Below are 21,497 nucleotides of genomic sequence, written 5' to 3'. Positions count from 1 at the left end.
TATATTTATAAGGAATAATTGTAATACAATAGGGATTCTCTCCTGTAATTTTTTTTAGCTTGCCAAGGGGGAGCAGGCAAGGTGTTCGGTAAGTCTGTTCTGTTTGAAGATGAATTGAACTCTTTAAAAACCGAATGAAAATTAGATAACTCCCTTCACCCACCTCCAACCCCAACCCACCATCTCCCTGCTTCTGCGCTCATAATGACTTGTTCAGCACTCTCAGGAAATGCATATGATGAAGTAGCTCCTCATATGTTTTCCAGACCGATGCTTAATAGAATTTTTCTCTAGACCGGTCAATATCAATACCCCTAATCCGTGATCGGATATTTTTATTTATTTATTTTTTTCCTGTTGTTTCTCATTACTGTCAGGAATATGATGTTATTCTGTGTGTGCTGTTTTCCAGAGCTTTGCTATGCATGTTTTTGTTGTATACTGTAAATGATGGTTTACTTTGTTCTGGTGGTTTAAAGTTAATGAAAATATCTGTTTTGTGTGCTTCAATATAGTGGAGGCTTTTACCAATAGGTGGCTTTATTCTCAAAGTGCTGCTCGCTCTTGGGAAGCAGCTGGAAAGGTGACTTTAACACACTATAATTTCAGCAATTAGTATTTATTGTCCCACCACAACAGAATCTGTTTGTTTATCCTGCACAGAGGCAGTTTTTTTTTTTCAGAATGCAATTAGGCCTGATTAATTCTTCATTACCCAAAGATCATCCAAAGAAGCATGCATCAAAAAGTGTTGCATAATTTGTCATGGTGAAAAAGCTGTTTATTTTGGATAATGAATCACTCACAACTATCTGTAAGAAATAAACACAATTTTAATGTTAACATTTAAATCTGTACCACCCTGAGTTATCATAATCAGAGTAGTCTGAGGCATTTATGGATTAAAGAATGCTTTTATTATTATTTGTTTTGGCACAAGAACATTGTTACTGGAAAAAGCAGAGAATGGATGTTATAACATGCTCTTCCTTGGTGAATTTTTGTTTACATTTTTGTATGCCTTTTTATTGACAACTTCAGAGTTTTGCTGCTTGCACATTGTGACTTCTGTGGAGGAGATCTACATTCTCTGCTTACAAGCGAGCACCAATGTTTTGTACAAATATTGATATCAGGCTAAGCATGCATGTATAGGTTTCTTCTATAGTTTTTCCTTTGTTCTTCCTTCCTCCAAATCCTTCCATAAAGTGTCTGAATCAATAAAACTGTCTCTGAATGCATGTTCTGAGCACCAGGTGTGGTGATATCAAATTGTGAAAATGAGCAAATATAAGAGTAGGATTAAAATACTTGTTAGAGAATTCGGAGTGCTGTTATATTAGATGGTTTCTTGTACCTTTTTTGCTCTCGTTTGTCTTCAGCTGCTTCTGTTCAGCTTAGCATTAACACCTGCATTTTCCCGTTTCCAGTACTACCTATACGTTTGGATTCTGCAAGTGTTTCCAGGACTGTGAAGTCATATTAATTTGATTTATAAGGGATCTTCTTTTTAAGCAAAATAAATGTACTCCAGAATGATGACCAGCAACCTGAACACTTGCAGAACTGCACCCCCCACACTCTTAAAAATAAATTCTTCATTGACATGTTTGGTTCCATGAAGAACCTTCCAAATCCGTGAAACCTTTTCATTGCGCAAAAGGATCTTTTCAATGGGAAAACATTTTTAGAGAACTAAAACTAAGTCACACTAAGAAAAAAAGTGTGCTTTTGGAAACTTTATTTTTAAGAGTGTTATAATATTTTAACCCTTCAATAAGATTTTCCAACAGAAGTGTATATGGAATTTCATGTTAAACTGCTAATGAAGAAATAATTGTGGATGATAATAATCCCAGCAGAACTGCACATGTGGGAATTTCCAACTCTGACTCGTATTTATTGATCACTTTCTGTTGTTTAACAGTAATATAACATTGTTTTGTACAAATAACCTTTGCTCTCAGAAGACATTTAAACCTGATATTAACTGAATGTGACCTCAACTGCTAGGCACAAATGCTAAGCTGGGCCTCCGGTGCAAAGCCTGCAAGATGGGCATCCACAACAAGTGCCTGGATCGAGTTGGACAGCAGAGATGCATGGGGAAATTGGTGAGATTTTTTACTTTGTGAATGGAGTGTTTTTCCCCTTGCTTTGTTTTTGTTGATGTTTAGTTCCTCATTCAATTTCCAAGAGTAATCAAATAAGTATTCAGTGTTTGTTCATTTGTTGATCAGGTTGGCCAATGTTTGTTTATCGTATGAAGAGGCTTATTAAGATATGACATAAGAGTGTTGTAAAGAGAAAACTTTTCCACGTCCATACATAAAATTCGCAATATCACTTTCCTGGTGTTCCTTTCTGGCAGTAGGTGAAGATTTTTAGTGTGTGAGTGTTAAGATATGTTACTCTTCACCGTGTTATTTTTGGTGATTTGAAGGTGTGATTCATCAGTCTGTCTTTTCCTTCCGTGAATTAATAACTTTTCCACGTCCATACATAAAATTCGCAAATCACTTTCCTGGTGTTCCTTTCTGGCAGTAGGTGAAGATTTTTAGTGTGTGAGTGTTAAGATATGTTACTCTTCACCGTGCTATTTTTGGTGATTTGAAGGTGTGATTCATCAGTCTGTCTTTTCCTTCCGTGAATTAATTTGTGTGCGAGTATGAATGTTAAGGATTCTCTGGTGTGCACAGGAAAAAGTGAGAGCGAAGAAAGATGGGACCGTTGATACGGAATATCAAGATGCATCTATCATGTAAACACCTCTATGCTTTACTGGGGGGGGGACCCACGAGTCACGACTCTTCTGGAAAATTCACACGTGGCCCCCCCCCCAACACACAGACGGGGAAAAAAGGGCAAAAGGGGAAAGGAGTGCTAAAATTTCCATTGCTTTTCCCATGGGTTCAGTGAAATACAGGAGTGAGCCAGGTTTCTCAGAGAATGATTGAGTGACCTTGAGAACAAGTTCAGCTTTCTCAAACATATTCTCATATAGAAAAAGTCATAGTGCTGTGGTAGTATCGCACAAATAATAGATCAGGTTAGTAATGGTATCAAGATATATTTATGTATGTGCAAAATGTAACTTTTAAATACACACACACACACATACTATCGTTCAAAAGTTTGGGGTATGTATTTTTAAAAAAAAAATTTTTTTTAAACAAACTCTTAATCTTATTACAGTTTAACAACTGTTTTTCTATTTGAATATATTTTAAAATTTAATTTGTTTCTGTGATGGCAAAGCTGAATTTTCATCAGCTATTCTTCAGTATTTCATGATCCTTCAGAAATCATTCTAATATGCTGATTTGATTCTCAAGAAACATTTTTATTATCTTTGTGCTGCTTAATTGTTTTGTGGAAACTGTAATACATTTATTTTTTAGGATTCTTTGATGGATAGAAAGTTTATAAGAACAGTATTTATTTGACAAAAAATATTTTGTAACAAAGTAAAAGTCTTTACTGTCACTTTTAAACAATTTAATGCATCCTTTAATTTATAAAAAAACAAATTAGCCCAAACACATTGGTGAACTTCATCACATTGTATCCACATCCTCCCCCACAATTTGTCTGATGTGTATTTTAATGCTTATGATGGCCAGAGCTGTAATAAAGCTTCATTTGCATGTTAAAAGATGTATAGAGGAAAATCGTGATGTCACGAATGAGGTGTTTTCAAATGATGGCATTTCAAAAGGGTGGAAAACAAAAATTCAAATGTTCAAACTGAGAGTTTGCTTTGAGGTATGAAACTTGCACTGTTTTTTTTATTGTGGAATAACTTATGTAAGTATCAAGGACATTTTGATTTTCCATTTCATGACCTCTTTAAATTGTATTATAATACACCGTATCTGCATTATCTCAGCCATTCTGCTCTCCAAAAGGAATTGAGACCAATAAAAACATTTCACATTTACACATCACATGAGTACAATTGTTGATTGATAATTAACCCAGCAACTGTTCACAAAAACACCACACCACAAAATCAACTTTTAAAAGAAAAACACAACAGAACTGTGGGTAGAATGGCCTTTGACCAGCATTTTCTTTTTATTCTTGGAACCCAGCACTTTTGATTCTAATACTATACTATGATATCATCAACACAGGAAGTGGGGGGAAAAAATGCTGTGCTTGTGCTTCAGACTGTTTGGTGGGTTGAGACTGCAAGTCTTCTGATGATGTAGTGGGCTCTCACAGATGGAAAATATAGCTGTGGGGGGTCAGGATTAAAAAGAGAACAACTCCCCACAGGATTCGGCTCTAATTCCACTTTTGCTCTAAAGTGGACAAGTTGCTATTTTTAAACGGTTTATTTCTCTTGGCTTGTCTGATCAGTGAGAACCTTTGAGCTACGAGTGCTTTTCAGAGAACAGTGCTTTACTACCAGCATGACATGAGCTGAGTCCTGATTGTTAGTCAACCATTAAAACTCCCATTATGTGCAACTGAACATTGCATGGTGTAGCTGTTATTGTTCTTTTAGTTGATTTAAGCAAATTAATCACATGGAAGTTTTTCGGTTGTCACTTCGGTATTTTAAGTTGCTTCCAGACACCGTGCACTTTTGTTAAATGCATTTATTAGCATCTACTTCAGAATCCAGCACTGAACAGGTCTATTTACATGCTTCCCCAGTGAGCTCTTGGAGAAATGTGACGTAGTAACACTAGAGAGCTTGTCTCTGGGTTCGAGTGGTACTTAAATTGGTTCCCAACCCCAGTCGTTGCTAACGAAGAAGTCTTCAAAGCAGATTTGTAATGCTGATTGCATAGACACACTGCCCTGAACTCAAAACAACAAATACAAATAAGGGCATAGTGAGTCCAGCTTCTTCTTTAGGGCTGTGTGTGTGTGTGTGTGTGTGTGTGTGTGTGTGTGCGCTACTGGATGCTAATTAAGCCTTTTAGGAGCTTGTTTTTATTGATTGAACCACTGAATCTCAGTGTAAATAGATCTTACAGGTATAAAATAATTTGCCTTATTAACAGTCATTTATATGGTCTTATTGGAAATTAAGATCAGACTGATACTGTATTAATCGTTAAAGTGTTGTTAACCTTTTAAATCATGACAAAACCGCAATTTTACCAGACATGAATCAAATATATACTGGTAATACAGCAGCTAATGTAGCAGTAAAGTGGGACACCTTATGTGAGAACACAACTACGACATTTATCTGTGGGTACACCAGGGTTGAGAAATATATACATTTTTATCTCCGTATTTTTCAGTTGTTTGATGGTGTCGGATACATATTCAATATATGTATTTGCTATTAAATAGCTCACAGGAACCAAACCATCATTTCATAATCATGGCATTTTTTTCCACGCAGTTCTTTTCAAAATGAACACAATGAAGAGTGACGTTTAATTATTTTCATTCATATGCCCTAATGACAACACATAATAAATGGCAATATTTGCAAACTATATAAGCATTTTAATAGATGCAGAGACTTTCATAGACATTTTTGAGTGATAATGCAAATGAATCATTAAATGAGAGTTTTGAATTAACTGCAGCATCCAGTTTGAAATTATTCTGATGTGTTCAAACACTGTATCTCTGTATTAAGTGTTACAATGGCAAAACTCTCCTACTCTGTAGGAAATTATGGCCCAAAAATAGCTCATTAAAATCCATGTGATATTGAGTCAGGTATAATTCTCACTCGTTTCAGTACTTGGAATCATCTTGAAATTTCAGCATGGTAACTGAGACTGTAGCAGAAATTAACCAGATCGTAAGCCTAAAGAGCCACTGAAAGCAACAAAAATGCCCTGGGTATGTGTTAGTGTGTTATGATAACTTGTGATCGGTTTACATTTACGTTTGTGTTTGATGTTGGTTTTATTTCATGCTAATAAACAGGCAAAATTGTTCGGGTTGAGTATGACTGCTGTTTTTGATTTGATTTTCTTATTTAGCATAAATGGATATTGTGTTTTTATTTGTTTTGTACATGCACCCATTGAGGTTAAAACATGCCCATGAAAATAAATTCTGTGTATAAAAAAAAAAAAAAAAGGGGATTAATGAAATAATAAAATTCACTGATCCTGTTTGTGTGATTGCAGCCCAAAGGTTTTCGGAGATACTCTAGCTCCCCTCTGCTGATTCAGGAACAGTTTGGCTGCATTAGGGAGGTTATGCCTATTGGTGAGCAACACGCAGCATTCATTTTTATTTATTTTTTTACTTCTGCACAATATGCCATAGCATCACCAGCTTGATCATTCCTGTTCACTGATATTTTGTAGTATTTTGACATGTCTTTTGTCCTAGCCTGTGGCAGTAAAGTTGACCCGGTGTATGAGACTCTGAGATTTGGAACCTCTCTGGCACAAAAGACCAAGCGGACCAGTGGATCGGAGTCCCCACAGAGAAACTCTGTAAGAAACACTTGTTCAGTGCTATCCCAATATTTATTTATTTTATTTTTTTACCTTTTTAAAAAGTGCATTATTCCAGTTGGTGTTTCTAAATAAAATATTTAAAATATAATTTAAAAAAGTGCTATAAACAAATGTTTGTGTGAACTGAATTTTTAAATATTTCAAATAATGCTTTTTTGGAAGTTGCATACAATTCTATCTGAAGGGGCATGTGACAGTTTGAATAGATGTAATGCTTGTGTGTGTGTGTGAGAGAGAGAGAGCGAGAGAGACTGATCATAGTAAACATGCATCCATTTACGTTCAGGCGATCTGCTTCAGTTTAGACTTTTAAAAAGATTGATAATGCATTTTAATGTGTCTACTTGTCTGCTTGTGTAGAGAGTGAAGCGGTTGTGGTAAAAATGGTGGCGATTATTATGATTAATTCAATAAAAACCTTAAGACGATTCAATTTAATGTCCCGGAGATGCTCTCTGCTTGAGTCTTAATTCAGGTCCATTATTTCCTCTCTTCATAAGAAGTTTTATTCTTCTATTAGAGGCATTATCATAGGGATGCAGTTTCTGTAAACAGCAGTCTGTTATAAAATAAGAATGTCATCATTGTTATTTGTGGCAATGTATTTGGTCCTTGTCATTTATACGCCATTTTAATATGGTTTACATATTTTTGTACTCCAGTTTGTCATGTCTGTATGTGAATGTTTAAACCATCTAATGTGCAGTTACTGGTTGTAAGGGAATCTAAAATGTAATGTTTTACTGCTTGAAAAAAACACAGGCACACATGCACCCTGGAAGGAAGTGATGGTCAGCTTCAGATAATGCCTCTAAAGCAAATATAACCAAAAAAGGGAGAGAATAAGACTAAAGAGAGAGAACAGACAGAGCATACAACATGACAGAATGATAATCCAATTATTTGCAAGAGAAAAATGTTTGTATCTTACTTAATGAATGTAAATCTCTGAATAATAAGCAGTTAACATGAATCTTGTCATGTTTAACAGACAAAGACATTTCTTAGGACATGTGTATGTGAGAGAATTCATGTGTTTTTATCACTTGTTCAGTCCAGTGATGTGGTTCAGGTACCAGAAGAAAAGGCGGCCCACAGCAGTCGAGCTCAACTCACCAGGAAACCCAGTGACAACGGTAAGAACATGCAGACATGAAGTGTATCATTTATCATGTGACCAAAAAAAAAAATCCCTGTTCATGTTATGTAGAAAATAAAAAAAGAAATTGAGCATTCTTGAGGAATCGAAGTCCTAAAGAAGAAAAGGCGGCCCACAGCAGTCGAGCTCAACTCACCAGGAAACCCAGTGACAACGGTAAGAACATGCAGACATGAAGTGTATCATTTATCATGTGACCAAAAAAAAAAATCCCTGTTCATGTTGTAGAAAATAAAAAAAGAAATTGAGCATTCTTGAGGAATCGAAGTCCTAAATAAGGATAGAAATTACAAATTAAAAAAATAATCATAAGATAAAATAATTATTTTCAGTAATTAAATTCTACGGTTTTCTTATTAAATTTATTTTATTTATAAGCACTATTTATTGTCGAAGTATGCCTAAAATCACCCCGCCAATGAAAAAAAATGACCCAACAGAAACTGCTCGTGTGAATCTGATCATCTATCCCACAATCCCCCTTTTAACTCCAAACTGCCAGCTTCTGATCAGACCCATTTTTCGCACTCAATCATGCTTTAGATAGCTTGGTACTGGACTGTGATATAGTATCAGGGAGATGAATGGCCTTGATCAGCGTGGCCTCCGGTTCATCACAGACTGACCCCAGCTTCAGTGAGTTCATGTGCCCATGACTGTGTGCACTGGGAAGAGAGGCAGATATTTATTCTCTGGTCAAACATAGGTGCCAGCATGACCGAGGAACGGTGGTATTTTTGGGTAATCAGTCCACCACTCCGAACAATGACCCACTACAACTGCATCATTAATTTAACATTGTGTAATGAAAAGAAAACAAGCAAGGTTTATTCTGCCATGACTCGCTTGCTCATGATCAACAGGTTTTACTCATTGATTTTTCTTTTGTTGTGTGTTTTAGTTTTTACGCCCCTGGAGAATGGAACCGAACATTTTCATATTGTTGAAAGGAAATCAGAAGAATCACCTGTAAGCATCACTACATCTCTCTTTAAAGACTTTATTATAAGATTCATAATGGTTATTAAGCCATCTTCATGTGTCTGTGGGTCAGTCAGTATAGGCACATACCTTAAAATCATTACTACCAAGAAGCTATTGAACTTTTGCACTGTACAGTTCATTGAACACAAAGTTAAAGTGACAAAGATTTCTGCTGTGTAGCACCAGTGCTTGAGACACAGAGGTCATGATATTTCAGGCCAGAGGAAAATCATGCTTTTTATAATGAACCTTAGTCATAAATTTAAGTGTCGATTCTTTCTGACATTTGATATGCGGCAGCTAGATGCACTTCATTCACTTATGATTCTGAGTCAGGATTTAATCACATCTGAACTATTCTTAGGCCAGTTGTGCGTGCGTGCGTGCGTGTGCCTGCTTGAACTCCCAATTTCCCAGGAGCTCGTGGAAAAAGTCCAAATTTAAGTAACACCCCCCACCTTAGAGAATATTTAAATCCCAGTAATGTTTGGATTGTGGAATCAATCTTTATTTAACTATATATAATGTTATTATTTTAAATATTTTCCTTTTAATTGCATTACATAAAAAAGAAAAGAAACCTGCAATAAAATCGAAAGTAATTCTCCAAACTCAGAATTTAATTCTGATTTCTATTTTTTTACACAAAGGCTTGTATTTATCTTTACTTGTATTTCCTTAAAATAAATGCCACTTGGTTTGATATTTTGATTTCTAATAATTTTCATGTCTAACTTAAATGTCCAATTACTTCTTGGGGCCACTGAATGTGTGTTTCGTTACTTGCTGAATGTCAGTGTCCTGTTTTCTATATTTAATTTATTGAATGTTAGTGTAGGGGGTCATAAACCACAGAACTTTCCACTATCAACTATTCGCTATAGCATCAAAACTCATATTGTTTTGAAATATCTTAATTGTAAAGACAACATTTAATGCTTCACATATTTCCATAAAATCCAATACCTGTCTAATGCTATGTAATGCAGCCATTCTTTCCAGTAAATGTGCAGGTTTTTATTTTTTTTATTATTTTATTTTTTTTTTCATAATACTTCAGAATTTGACAATTAGTTTAATTTAACTTGCACGCCCAAAATTTAATTTTCCACTCATTCTTCTGAGAACAGCGCAGGAATGAACAGATCTCAGCTGTGTCAGGATTCTAAGCGTTTTCAGATGTTGCTTCTAATTCAAAGCAGAACATAGACATTCCTTGATCAAACACACTCCATGGCTGTGATTAAAACCATGTGGACAAGGGTTTCAGTGAACAAATCTTTGTTTTTAATGAGGTCTCAAACATATATGTGCTACATGTCATCTAATTCTCGTTAATTAAGACATTTTAGAAAAGAAACATTTTAATTTTGAATATTAGAAAGCTAAATGAAGCAGATATGTGTATTGCTACACCATTACAGCAGGTATGACTGAAAAGATGATTACAGTAAAGATTTTAAATTCTTTTAAAAAATTATTTATTTGAGTCTAATGAAAGAATAGACATCATGTATTGTCCATTTCAATGATACATAATCTCAGTCTCTTTATAAGTTGTCTCATATATATATATATATCTTTTGATATTTTAATTTGAGCTAAATGAAGCTGGCTGATTGTACAGCATCGTGATATTGCTGTGTGTGTGTATATACTTTATGTACAGAATTAAAGTTTATTTATTGATCTGTTTATTGTCCTGTGCATTTGTATATTTAAGTAATTTTTCAACCGAAAAATTTAATTGAAATTTTGCTTAAAATGTGCTCACCGACAGGCCATTCAATATTTAATGAGTTTTTCTTCATTGGAACAAATTTGGAGAAATGTAGCATTATATCACTTGCTCAACAATGGATCCTCTGCCGTGAAAACCGTAAAAACATCACCATAATCCACACGACTCCAGTCCATAAATGAACGTCTTGTGAAGCGAAAAGAAAAAAAAAAAGTATTTGTGTTTGTAAGAAGGAAAAACAAACAACATTTAGGCAACCATATAAACCATTGCTTCTGGACAAAATATGAGTCCATAATAATGCGTCTTCCAATGAAAAAGCCCTGTTGTCCTCACAACAAAATCCACCAACATGGGCTATTTGTTTAGAGTGTTTTGGACGGTTTTCACTTGTAAACGGTGGTTGATCTGTGCATATTTCTCTCCTGAATCAGACATGGGGACTTTTTCACTGGAGAAGGCAATATCCAAAGATAAAACATCTTGATGATGGATTTGTAACTTTCAAACATGCAGATTTTTGCTTCACAAGACATTAACTGATGGACTGGAGTCGTGTGGATTATTCTGATGTTTTTATCTGCTGTTTGAACTCTCATTCTGACGACACCCATTCACTGTGGAGGATCCACTGGTGAACAAGTGATGTAATGCTAAATTTGTCTAAACCTGTTCCAATGAAGAAACAAACTCTACATCTTGGAAGGCCTGAGGATGAAAACATTTTCAGCCTATTTTCACATTGGGTGAACAGTTAAAATAAGTCTACATCACATTAAATAGACAAATAGTTATGAAACATTGATTTAAATAAACCTGTATAAGTATGATATCTTAAAGCTACCACTAAGAACAAATTGCTCCAATTCAGTGTACAAAATAATTGGCCTAGCAATGAGACAAACAGCAATTTTACAATAATATTAATAATGGAATCCTCTGAGTTACATTTTACTGATAAGTGAATGTCATGATGTGTTGTGTAATAAAAATAAATAATGTCTGGGTAACATATAAGTGCACAAGGTAGTACTAGTGAAGAATCTTTCTTAAGCAGGTACATGTTCAGGATCATTACACCAATCAGTATAAAAGGAGGCGCTGTACATGTCTGACGGCTGCAGGTGGAATTTACTAAATGAGCTGAGTGCAGCCATTGTTCATCAGTGACTCTAGTTTTGCCATCGTCCTCTTCTGTGTCACTGCCATCAGCGAGTCTGAAGTGAATCTGATAATAGAGTTGGCCTCCCTAATTAGTTTGATCAGTTGCCTGGAAAGGTCTGAGCTGTTGTTGTTCAACCAGCAAAACACAGTGCTCATTACAGACTGGTAGAACATCTCCGTGGGATCACTGGTGCTGTTCAAAACAATTCCACGTTTACATGCACTGTGCAAGTTCCACCTTTATGTTGTTCTTTCTTGACACTGGAATATAAATTCTCCAGGGCATATTTGGTCCAATTGTCTACAAACCAAGAAGAAGAAGAAGAAGAAGGGAAAAAAAACAGAAACATGATTAAAATCCCCAGAGGCAGCATTTGGGGTTTCTATGGTGAGAATGCACTAATATAAAAGTCATTTTGCTTTGTTTATGTGCAGATTACATATTATTCATGCTTTGAGGAGAATATTAACATACATAAACTAATGTTTCCTAGTGTTTAGGAGCCACATAGGTTTGTATATAACATCTTACATTTGAAAACATAGACAAAAAAGGTAAGATGTGTCTGTTCAATGGACACTAAACTAAATTACTTTAAATCATGCATGTATACCAATTTAATTTAATTAGCAATGGAATGTGGAATAGGGAAAAGAAAGACTTACAGATTAAGCCATATTAATCACTATCATAATATCTGATTAAGAGAGTCTAATAGCTGATTAAAAGAGGTTCAGCAACTGCCATGCCATTTGAATGTTTGTGTGATAAATGAATTATATTTATGTAATAATTATGTGTTATGAAAAGAGGATGTGACGGTATTGTGTATGCAGGAAGGTATTTTCTTTCTTCTTTAAAGATCAGTAACTAAAAATGTAAATACATATTATTGGAATAGCTTTTCAGAAGTCTTTGTTTAATTCAATGTGTTATACTTTGTGAAATGTACTAGAGATTTCTGATTGAAAACGGTTTAAAAGTAAACTCTACACCAATTTTTTTTTTCAGTTCATCTGCTTACTTTTATTCATAATGCTTATACCCCATGCTTCTTATAAAGTTTTAAATATGGATATTTTTCTTACAAAAATGGATTGTGTGGGACACTTTGTATAATGAATGGATGCACTATGGACTATTGAAAAATAACACCCATTCACTGCCATTATAAGCTTGGAAGAGCCAGGACATTTTTTAATAGGATGCCTTGAGGGTAAGTAAATCATGGGGTAGTTTTCATTTTTGGGTGAACTATCCCTTTAACTTTAAGTATAATATAGAAAAATACATTACAATCAAGTTCTTCACATGTGCTTTAGTGTACTTTTTTAAGAGTATTAAAACAATGATTTAAAATCTACTTTAAAACTTTTCATTTGACAGTATTACAAAGTGCACTTTTTAAATGTATTTCAAGAAATAGTCATGAAAGTGTTTTCTCTTTAAATACACTTAAGTGGATTTTTTATATATCTAAGTACAATTTTTTTTAATACTTTTAAGATATGAAATACGCTACAAGTGCACATTTGAAACAAGCACACCAAGGGCATAAAGTGTGTGTAAAAAGCTTCTTCATGTGAAATAAGCTGACAGCACTATTGTATATCAAGATGTTGTGTGTCAGCATTTGGAATCTCCTCTCTAACTTCCCTAATTTACCATATAAATATAGTATTCAGGCATAATAGCGGGCAGTTGTCTATACTGATTATTGAAGAGTTTGACACAGAGATGACAAAATCACTTGTTTTTCTCCTGGCGTCCCTTCTACTCTGTTCAGGTGAGATTTGCTCTAGTATTCGAAGTGATTCATAACAAATCAAAACCCAGAATTCTGAATATTTAAAAAAAATTGCAGATGTTAACTGTACTAGTCAGATAATTTTTTAATTATCACTTCATTATCATTTCACTGGCGCAACTGTCAGGAGATTTGTCACAGATTAGTGTATTTTTCTATTTTGCATCATTAAGAATTTTTATATGTGGTATTTACCCTCAGTTCTTTTCAATTATGTTGTTATTAATGTAATTTCATTCTTATTTAATAACAGTTTATATAAACTTTTCATATTTAGGCAAGAATTAAAAACAATGTCTTGGCAATTTAGAAATAATTGTATTATACACCATGAGGAATGTTTATGGCATATGCAAATAAACTGAATTGTTGCCCCGCCAATTCCTTTAACATTCTGTAGTGAACATCAAACATTCATCAAATACTGAAAAAGTTCACTACATGTACATTTCAAGAAATATGTGCTATGGTAAAAAGCAAAAACACGTAGAAAAATATGCAGAGTTCCAGTTTTATATAAAATTATAACAAAGATTAAAAAATTCTAGACAGATGGTAAAGCAATGATGTGGAGATTAGAGTAATTTCTTTATATATATATATATAATTTACTGACACTATTCTTTTGACACTAATCTTTTAAGTGTACAATCAGTACTTTTAACTTATCAATAATTTCATCCAGTGATATCAGATATTTTTGATAAACAAAATTCTAGCTTCATAATGTAATATGACAAACAAACAAACAGATAGACAAAGATTTGATTAGCCAATTCAAAACTAAATGAATCCAACAAAAGGACCTGAAAGAAACCTAATCATTCATCATAAGTCACCAAATGTTTAGGAACTACATGATAAATCATTTCTACTGCAATCACCTGCACACAAAAAGAAAAAATGGTCTGTTCTCATTGAGCTTATCAACAACTTTCCACTAGAAGAATTGTAACAGGATTTAAACTAGTTGATGTTTGTGTATTGTAACACTTTATGATTGATAGGGATAGATGAACATCCTTCTCCTGAACTTTTAGAATTTAAAAGAAGTAAAATTAGTAAGATTAATCTACTGTTTTACATGATACTGCAATGGATGCACTTCTTGTATGGTTTTGTCTCTTGGATTAATTGCTTCTGCTGCACTTTTCTAAAGGAAAAACAGTATAATACAGTTTTTCTAAAAGAAAAAGAAATGATTCTATCAGAGTAACAATATATAAAGCAGCCGTTTAGCACTGTGGTGTTGTGGGATTGCTTAACTTGATGTCAGCTCCTTTACATGACATGGAAAAGAAAAAATGGTCTGTTCTCATTGAGCTTATCAACAACTTTCCACTAGAAGAATTGTTACAGGATTTAAACTAGTTGATGTTTGTGTATTGTAACACTTTATGATTGATAGGGATAGATGAACATCCTTCTCCTGAACTTTTAGAATTTAAAAGAAGTAAAATTAGTAAGATTAATCTACTGTTTTACATGATACTGCAATGGATGCACTTCTTGTATGGTTTTGTCTCTTGGATTAATTGCTTCTGCTGCACTTTTCTAAAGGAAAAACAGTATAATACAGTTTTTCTAAAAGAAAAAGAAATGATTCTATCAGAGTAACAATATATAAAGCAGCCGTTTAGCACTGTGGTGTTGTGGGATTGCTTAACTTGATGTCAGCTCCTTTACATGACATGAGTAAGCAGTTTAACTCTCCAGGTGAAAAGAACAGCTAACACATTTTCAGTCATCAAAAAAAAAAAAGTGCACACTTTAAGTGCAGGCTTTCTCATGTTCTCTTTATGACATAAACACTGTTGCGCATGCAAGAATTGTCAATCATATTGCAGTGACATCAATGGCTTGATAGAATTATTATCCTAATCACACTGCAGTGACTTCAATGGCATGATTTCATAAACTTTCATAAGACAGTAGTGTACTCAGTTACAATGGTGTCACACAGTTGGTTTACACACTACACTGGTCAGTTTTCTTAGTGAAGGGGAGAGAGAGAGCGAGACTAGTGAGCAAAAGAAAACAAATAGGAAATTGAGAAAGAGTCAGTACCTGATTATTTTAAAAGCATCTGAAACCATGTTACCAAGCATATATTTTGTTTTTCTGATCTCTTGCTCAGGTAAGATCCAATTGCAATATTCCTGAAAATCTTGGGTCTGTGTAAAGTCTTTGGTTTACTGTATATACTATGTTATGAGAACTTTATCAACATTCAGTTTATGTGAATTAAAATAATGATTTTATAATTTTCTTTTCTTGAAAAGCCCTAGCAAAGAGTGAAAATGAAGCTCTTTCTGTTTGGTGGGATCCAGAGATGCCTTCACATTCTGAAACCTTAAACAGTTTGATGGATGGCTATGGGAATGACTTACCGGTATGTACAACACTTTGCCAATAATACTCATTGATTAATATGTCCATTTAGCATAAAACTCACAAGATGTCATTCAAATCACTGAATATAATGTTTCTTATTTTTTGACCTCATTCCCCATCCCATATTCAGAAAATTCGTCCGAACATCATCTTCTGTTGTGTGTGCCAAGAGGCTATAAAACAGGCTAAGACCGCAGTCTACCAAAAGATCCAACAGGTAACATTAAGTTGTCTGACTAATAATGTTTCTAATGGCTCTAATGACAGTTTATCATTATGTAAAGCAGGATCATCATGACATTTACACAATTATAATGATGAGTTAAAATAACAATTCACAATAAAAGCCTTACTTTACAATAATTGAGCTCAAATGTAATATCTTAATCTGGAGTAAAGTATGAGTGATTATACTTTAAGATCCTACTTTAAGGATTTACAGCAAATGAGTATTATAAGAAAATAGTGAGAAGTAACATCAATATGAATTTATTCACTCAACAGCTTGTGCCATGATAGGGCATCTTTTTAATTACATCCGTGAAAGACAATGTTCAAGACAATTGTTTAATACAAAAATACACATCATATTGATAAAAAAAGAAAAAGAAAAGGTAAATAAAGATGAAAATAAAAAACATGATGAAATTAAATTTTTGGCTAACAAAAGTTTTCTTCCTGCTCTTTTACAGAAGATAAACTATGTCTGTTACAAATTCATTGAGGCTTTTCGAAAGATCTGCCTTCAACGTGCAGTGAGATATCGAGACATCATACTGCACAAGCTCTTCCCTGGTGGGAGTCCAAGGGGCACATGTTTGAAGATAAAGTTATGCTCGTAACAACTGTGGCAATGTCTGTTGAAGGGATACATTTACATTGACTGTTACAAGCTCATTTGAAATGTTTTTACATTAACAAAGCTGTTTTTAACTATTTGAGAAAATAAATAAGTGCTAGTTGATATCAATCCACTGCCATGTCTATTTGTATTTTAAGTGTGCATATACATTTTTTTCATTGACTTTGAATGTTTTTCAGCTATTGGGTCTTCTGTTTTTATTTATGTTTTTCAGGAAATCAGTAAAACCTGCAGTAAATGGATTTTTATTTTCCGTCCCCTCTGCTATTCTGTAGCCAAACGTTACAAAAATGCAATAATGAGGGTGCTTTTTCCTGGACGTACTATTATGGGCACCTGCAGAGTGCTGAGGCTATGTGACCGCAGAAATGAAAAGATTGAGAAATGCAGTTAAGAGTTGCATTTAATCAGAAATGCCTTTCAAATGTTCTACTGGATGGATGTTTATTGTACTGAAGAGTCAAATGTCATAATAGCCAAATGATTTGTAAAGATTGTACAGTACATGAATTAAAAAATATGCAATTCTGTAACAATTGTTTGTTTTTGTTTTTTCAAAAAGTTGCTTTACACTTTAAACTTGATTATTTTGTTTCCTTGTCATTCTCAGTCACACAGTTCCACTTTGGTTATTGCACATTACAGTTTATGATGCCTGGAGAGTTTTAAAGCTGTTACCCCTAGTAAAATAATAGTAATAGTAAAATCATCATTTATATAGTGTCATTTACTGTTAGGGGACACTACTGTAAAACACACTTTGAACACTGTTGAAGTTTCTGACCTTGGGAATTTAGCACTGAACTATCAGACAGGATTGCATTTTTTTTTAGACAAATGAAGTTTAACATTATACTATAAGGAATTTGACTCAGAATGCAAACAGGCTAATATAATAATAGTGATCAGCATCTGAATACTTTTGTTACATCATAAGAGCATATGAAGTGTTAGATGAGGGTTTAACTGACTTAACTTCACACATGTAACAATTTTGTCTGTGCACACATCAGCAAAACCAAAGACAAAACACGGTTGAAGTGCACTATCACTTTGAAATAAACAAATTACAAAAAAAGGAACTGCAATGTATCTAGCCTGTATCGTTGGATCATTTATGATTCTCTTTGGTAAGATTTTAGAAATGTTTTAGCACTTGTTTGGCACATATTTATTTGATCTTGTCAAAAAAAATTGAACTTTAGTGGGATATTAAAGCAGGATTGTATTTTGATTTTTAATGTAGTTATATGAAATTATATTTTGTGCAGCTGCTGCTGAGAGTTCTCCATATGAGGCCATTCATGAGATGCTACAAGCAGTCACCTCCCATGACAATGAGGATGATTGTAATCCTTCCAAGGTAAAATCTGTGAATCTGTGTATCATAAAGCTTCAACATGCTTTTTTTTTTTTTAAAGGTAAAATATTGTACACTATACAGTTTGTGTTAGTGTGGTGGTAAAGTTAATAAGTTTGGCATATACATTCCCCTTGATCACCACTCTTTATTATTTTTATTTGCATCTAATTGTAATCTCTCTTTCTAGATCGCCATAAAATGTTGTATATGTCTGAAAACGCTAGCAAAATATTTACCCATGATAAATGCTCTGATTGACAAGGTACATTTTTACTCAGTAATTTCCTGAATCTGTTTTTTATTTTTATTCTTTGTTCGAACAAAGCTCAATGTTTATGCATTTTAGTCATTATTATTTAAAAATGTTTATGAATGTAATTTTATAAGCCATACTTGGAAATTGCATTTGGTATTATAGTAGTCATATTATGGTTACAGTTCTGTTATTAATTCTCTCTCTGAAATGGTTCACAGTAAATTATGTACTAATGTAAATTTAATTTATTAAAACTATCTTTGTTTCCTCACTCAGAAAATAAATGCTGTATGCCGTGCCAACAAATTTCTCTGGAAACCATGTAAATCGCTTGCCAAAATCATCAAAAAAAAAGTTTTTAAAGGATTTTTCCCAAAACTATCCCCTGAAAAATCCTGCATTAAGTACAAAATGTGCTAATTTAAGGACTGATTAAACCTAAACTAACAAGTCAATCAAAGTATTAGATCTTTAGATAAGATTGTTCACTTGTTTGTTTTGTCAGAAGCATGAGCTAATAAATATTCTGAATGAAAAAGCAGCATGAGCAGATGATACATTCTGTGTTTTAAATACATCTAAAATTCACTTGCATTAAGAGAAAAGGAAGCAAATAACTGACATCTGAAACAAAAAGTCTGATTGTTATTTAGCCATTTACTAGTGCCATTTAGTGATTTTATATCTGTACACCAGCTTTAATTTAATACATGAAAAATCAATGATTCAAGAATTCAGGTACAATATTACTGATGGTTAGGTGAACTGAAGAGACAGTCAGTGTAGAAAATGCTGACCGGAGCTCTTATGAAAACACGCTTGACACTTTGGTCCACAGTGGTTTTGGTGCCTTGAACATCAGCACTCCAAAAGACTTGCATAGACATTTATTATCTTCAACGTTCTTCATAACTGTGAAGAGGACGTTAACACAAGAGAGACAGATTCAGTTTCACTTGAACTGAAAATCACCTGAACTCTTAAAGAAAAGTGTTCAGTGTTTTAGCTAAGCGACTTATTAAGTAGAGGATTTGAAGAATAATGTCACCTGTTGTTCATTTTGGACTGCTTATTGCATGCTCAGGTGAGTCTGAAGAACTAATTGAATTCAACTTAAAATGTCTTCTATGGCTCGTTCATTGATTTGCATTTACTTTATTAGTAGTATCATATTAATCAAATTCTGCTCACAAGTGTAATCTGTTTTTGTGGTTCAGTTCTTGTTGGGTGCAGCAGCATTAACAAGGCACAATGGAAGAGCATGCTGGAAAGAAATGAACTGAACCTTCCCAAAGAAGTCAAAATGAGTCACGAATTGAACATAGAGGTAAACTGATGCATAATGTAATGCAATAGATTTTAATTATAATTTTTTCCCCCCTTGCATTTCTTACATTTTTACCATCACCAGAAGTCTGACATGAACGCCATTATGTGCTGGGTTTGCAAGAAGTCAATTCATGAGTTCAAGGGTGTGGTTTTCCATGAGATTAAAAGGGTGAACTAAAACTCTTTCTTTTACTTAAATTGTACAGATATTTTACTTGAAAAGGCCTGGCCAACCTTTAATTAAATGTGTTTTCTTTCAGGAAATAAAGGCAGTGTGCAAAGCAATGAAAATCCTTGAACACATCTGTGAGCACAGTGCATATAAATACCAATCCCTGATACTTCATCTACTGTTTCCTGGTAATAGCGAACAAACCTGTCACCGTTTGAGCATGTGTAAATAAATTGTATTGCTCTGTCCTGAAGAACCACATTTTTTTCCAAATATTTCAATAAATCAGTCTGTGGTCAGTCTATATTTTTTCTTTCCAATGCAGGCAATGCGGTGTTACTTTTCTAGAATATTGTGTGTTATACTCTGTCTAAACCATCATAAGCAAAATCTAATAACCAACAAAGATGTAATACCTTTGTTTATTTGATAATTTACTGCTTCTCGTCCATATTTTGTTTACTTGTTCACTAATCACTTGAATGATAGAACAAGATTTTATTTGCATTTGCTGTAAAACTTTTTATGAATAAAACAGCAAGGTTTTTAATAGGACATGTAGGACATATCTTCCTAGATATAACCAACTTGAGCTTTTCTTGAGTGTTCTGACCTCTGATTGAAGAATATTTGACCATGTGACTGCTGACACATTTCCCGCGCTGCCCGGGAAGGGAGAGGAAGTGCACGTGCGCGATCGCGCGACGTCCAGTTTGAAATATTTAACATTTTGATTTCGTTTTAATTCACCTTTAAATTATCATTAATGTTATACACATCAGCTAAACTGCAATCTTGCCTTCTCCAGTAGTCGATCTAAACATTTCTGAGAGCGCGTGAAATCATGCGCGTGTCTTAATTAGTTTCTGAGCCGCGGTTTTTTAAACTGAGGTAAATTTTGTTTACTGGTGAAAACTCGCTAAAAATTATCATAGCCACATAAAGTTAAGCATATAAACATTTAAGCTTACTTTTGAGTTATATAGTAGTGCTAAGAGTAATTTTTATCTAGTTAGGTGATAGATTTTAAGACTACGTTAAATTATATTTAGAAAATATCTGGGATTATGAACAAACAGGAATAACATAAATACGCATGTCTTTTATACTAAAAATAAATATCAAATAATTAATTCAATTATAATATGCACACAGTGGCAGTTCTGTAATATCGGCTGATTTAATCGCTGAAACATGATTAAACTGAGCCGAGCGTGGGCAGAAACCGCACCGTCTGGACCTGCTCACAGCCTGCAGATCCGGCGCGGCCCGCGGAGAACAAGGCCGAACACAGCGGCTCGGAACCAGCCTGACTCCGCTCGTCAGCCTCGCAGGAAGACGCCCGGGCCGACCCTGCTGATCCAGAGGCAGGAGATGGCCGCCTTCTTCAGACTGTTCGGTGGGTTCAGCGGAACAGCTGTCAGTGAAAGCTTAACTAAATGTCACCTTGTGCATCCCGCAAAACACCAGTTTTTTTTAAAAATTCAAAACATAAAAAGATGCCGCACACTATCAATTCTTGCTAAATGTTGAAGTTTATTAAAAAAAGCAACGTTTCGTCCAACGTTGCTGTTGTCAATAAACTTTCATATTTAGCAAGAATTGATAGTGTGGGGGATTGTATCTTTTTATATTTTGGACATGACAGTTTTGTTGGACCTTTTTTCCTACGCACCTATCGTTTTTTCAGGTGTGCCGAGTTTGTGTTGATTGAGTACTAGCTTAATTCAGAAATATATATATATATATATATATATATATATATATATATATATATATAAAAAAAATCTTTTTTATTTTTAATGGCAGTCGC

General features: G+C 34.1%; 2 protein-coding genes across 2 annotated transcripts in view; both read left to right on the top strand.

Annotated features, from left to right (window-relative positions):
- The window catches only part of LOC107583431 (SH3 and cysteine-rich domain-containing protein-like), a 31,172-nt gene extending 11,887 nt beyond the window's left edge, over positions 1–19,285 (top strand). Inside the window, exons 3-11 of the mRNA XM_016269634.1 lie at positions 59–88; positions 2,014–2,114; positions 6,114–6,195; positions 6,322–6,428; positions 7,507–7,588; positions 8,513–8,580; positions 16,395–16,497; positions 17,836–17,927; positions 19,268–19,285. Of these exons, the coding sequence (XP_016125120.1) occupies positions 59–88; positions 2,014–2,114; positions 6,114–6,195; positions 6,322–6,428; positions 7,507–7,588; positions 8,513–8,580; positions 16,395–16,497; positions 17,836–17,927; positions 19,268–19,285 (683 nt within the window). The remainder of the gene's footprint in view (positions 1–58; positions 89–2,013; positions 2,115–6,113; positions 6,196–6,321; positions 6,429–7,506; positions 7,589–8,512; positions 8,581–16,394; positions 16,498–17,835; positions 17,928–19,267) is intronic.
- Positions 19,286–20,325: 1,040 nt separating this feature from the next.
- Positions 20,326–21,497, top strand: part of LOC107583164 (speedy protein A-like) — a 3,987-nt gene continuing 2,815 nt past the window's right edge. The window contains exons 1-2 of the mRNA XM_016269280.1: positions 20,326–20,575; positions 20,840–21,083. Of these exons, the coding sequence (XP_016124766.1) occupies positions 20,879–21,083 (205 nt within the window). The 5' untranslated portion in view covers positions 20,326–20,575; positions 20,840–20,878. The remainder of the gene's footprint in view (positions 20,576–20,839; positions 21,084–21,497) is intronic.

The sequence above is a fragment of the Sinocyclocheilus grahami genome, unplaced genomic scaffold (assembly GCF_001515645.1).
Source record: "Sinocyclocheilus grahami isolate Dianchi unplaced genomic scaffold, SAMN03320097.WGS_v1.1 scaffold4.1, whole genome shotgun sequence".
Taxonomy (NCBI): domain Eukaryota; kingdom Metazoa; phylum Chordata; class Actinopteri; order Cypriniformes; family Cyprinidae; genus Sinocyclocheilus; species Sinocyclocheilus grahami.
This window is presented reverse-complemented; position numbering and strand designations above follow the sequence as displayed.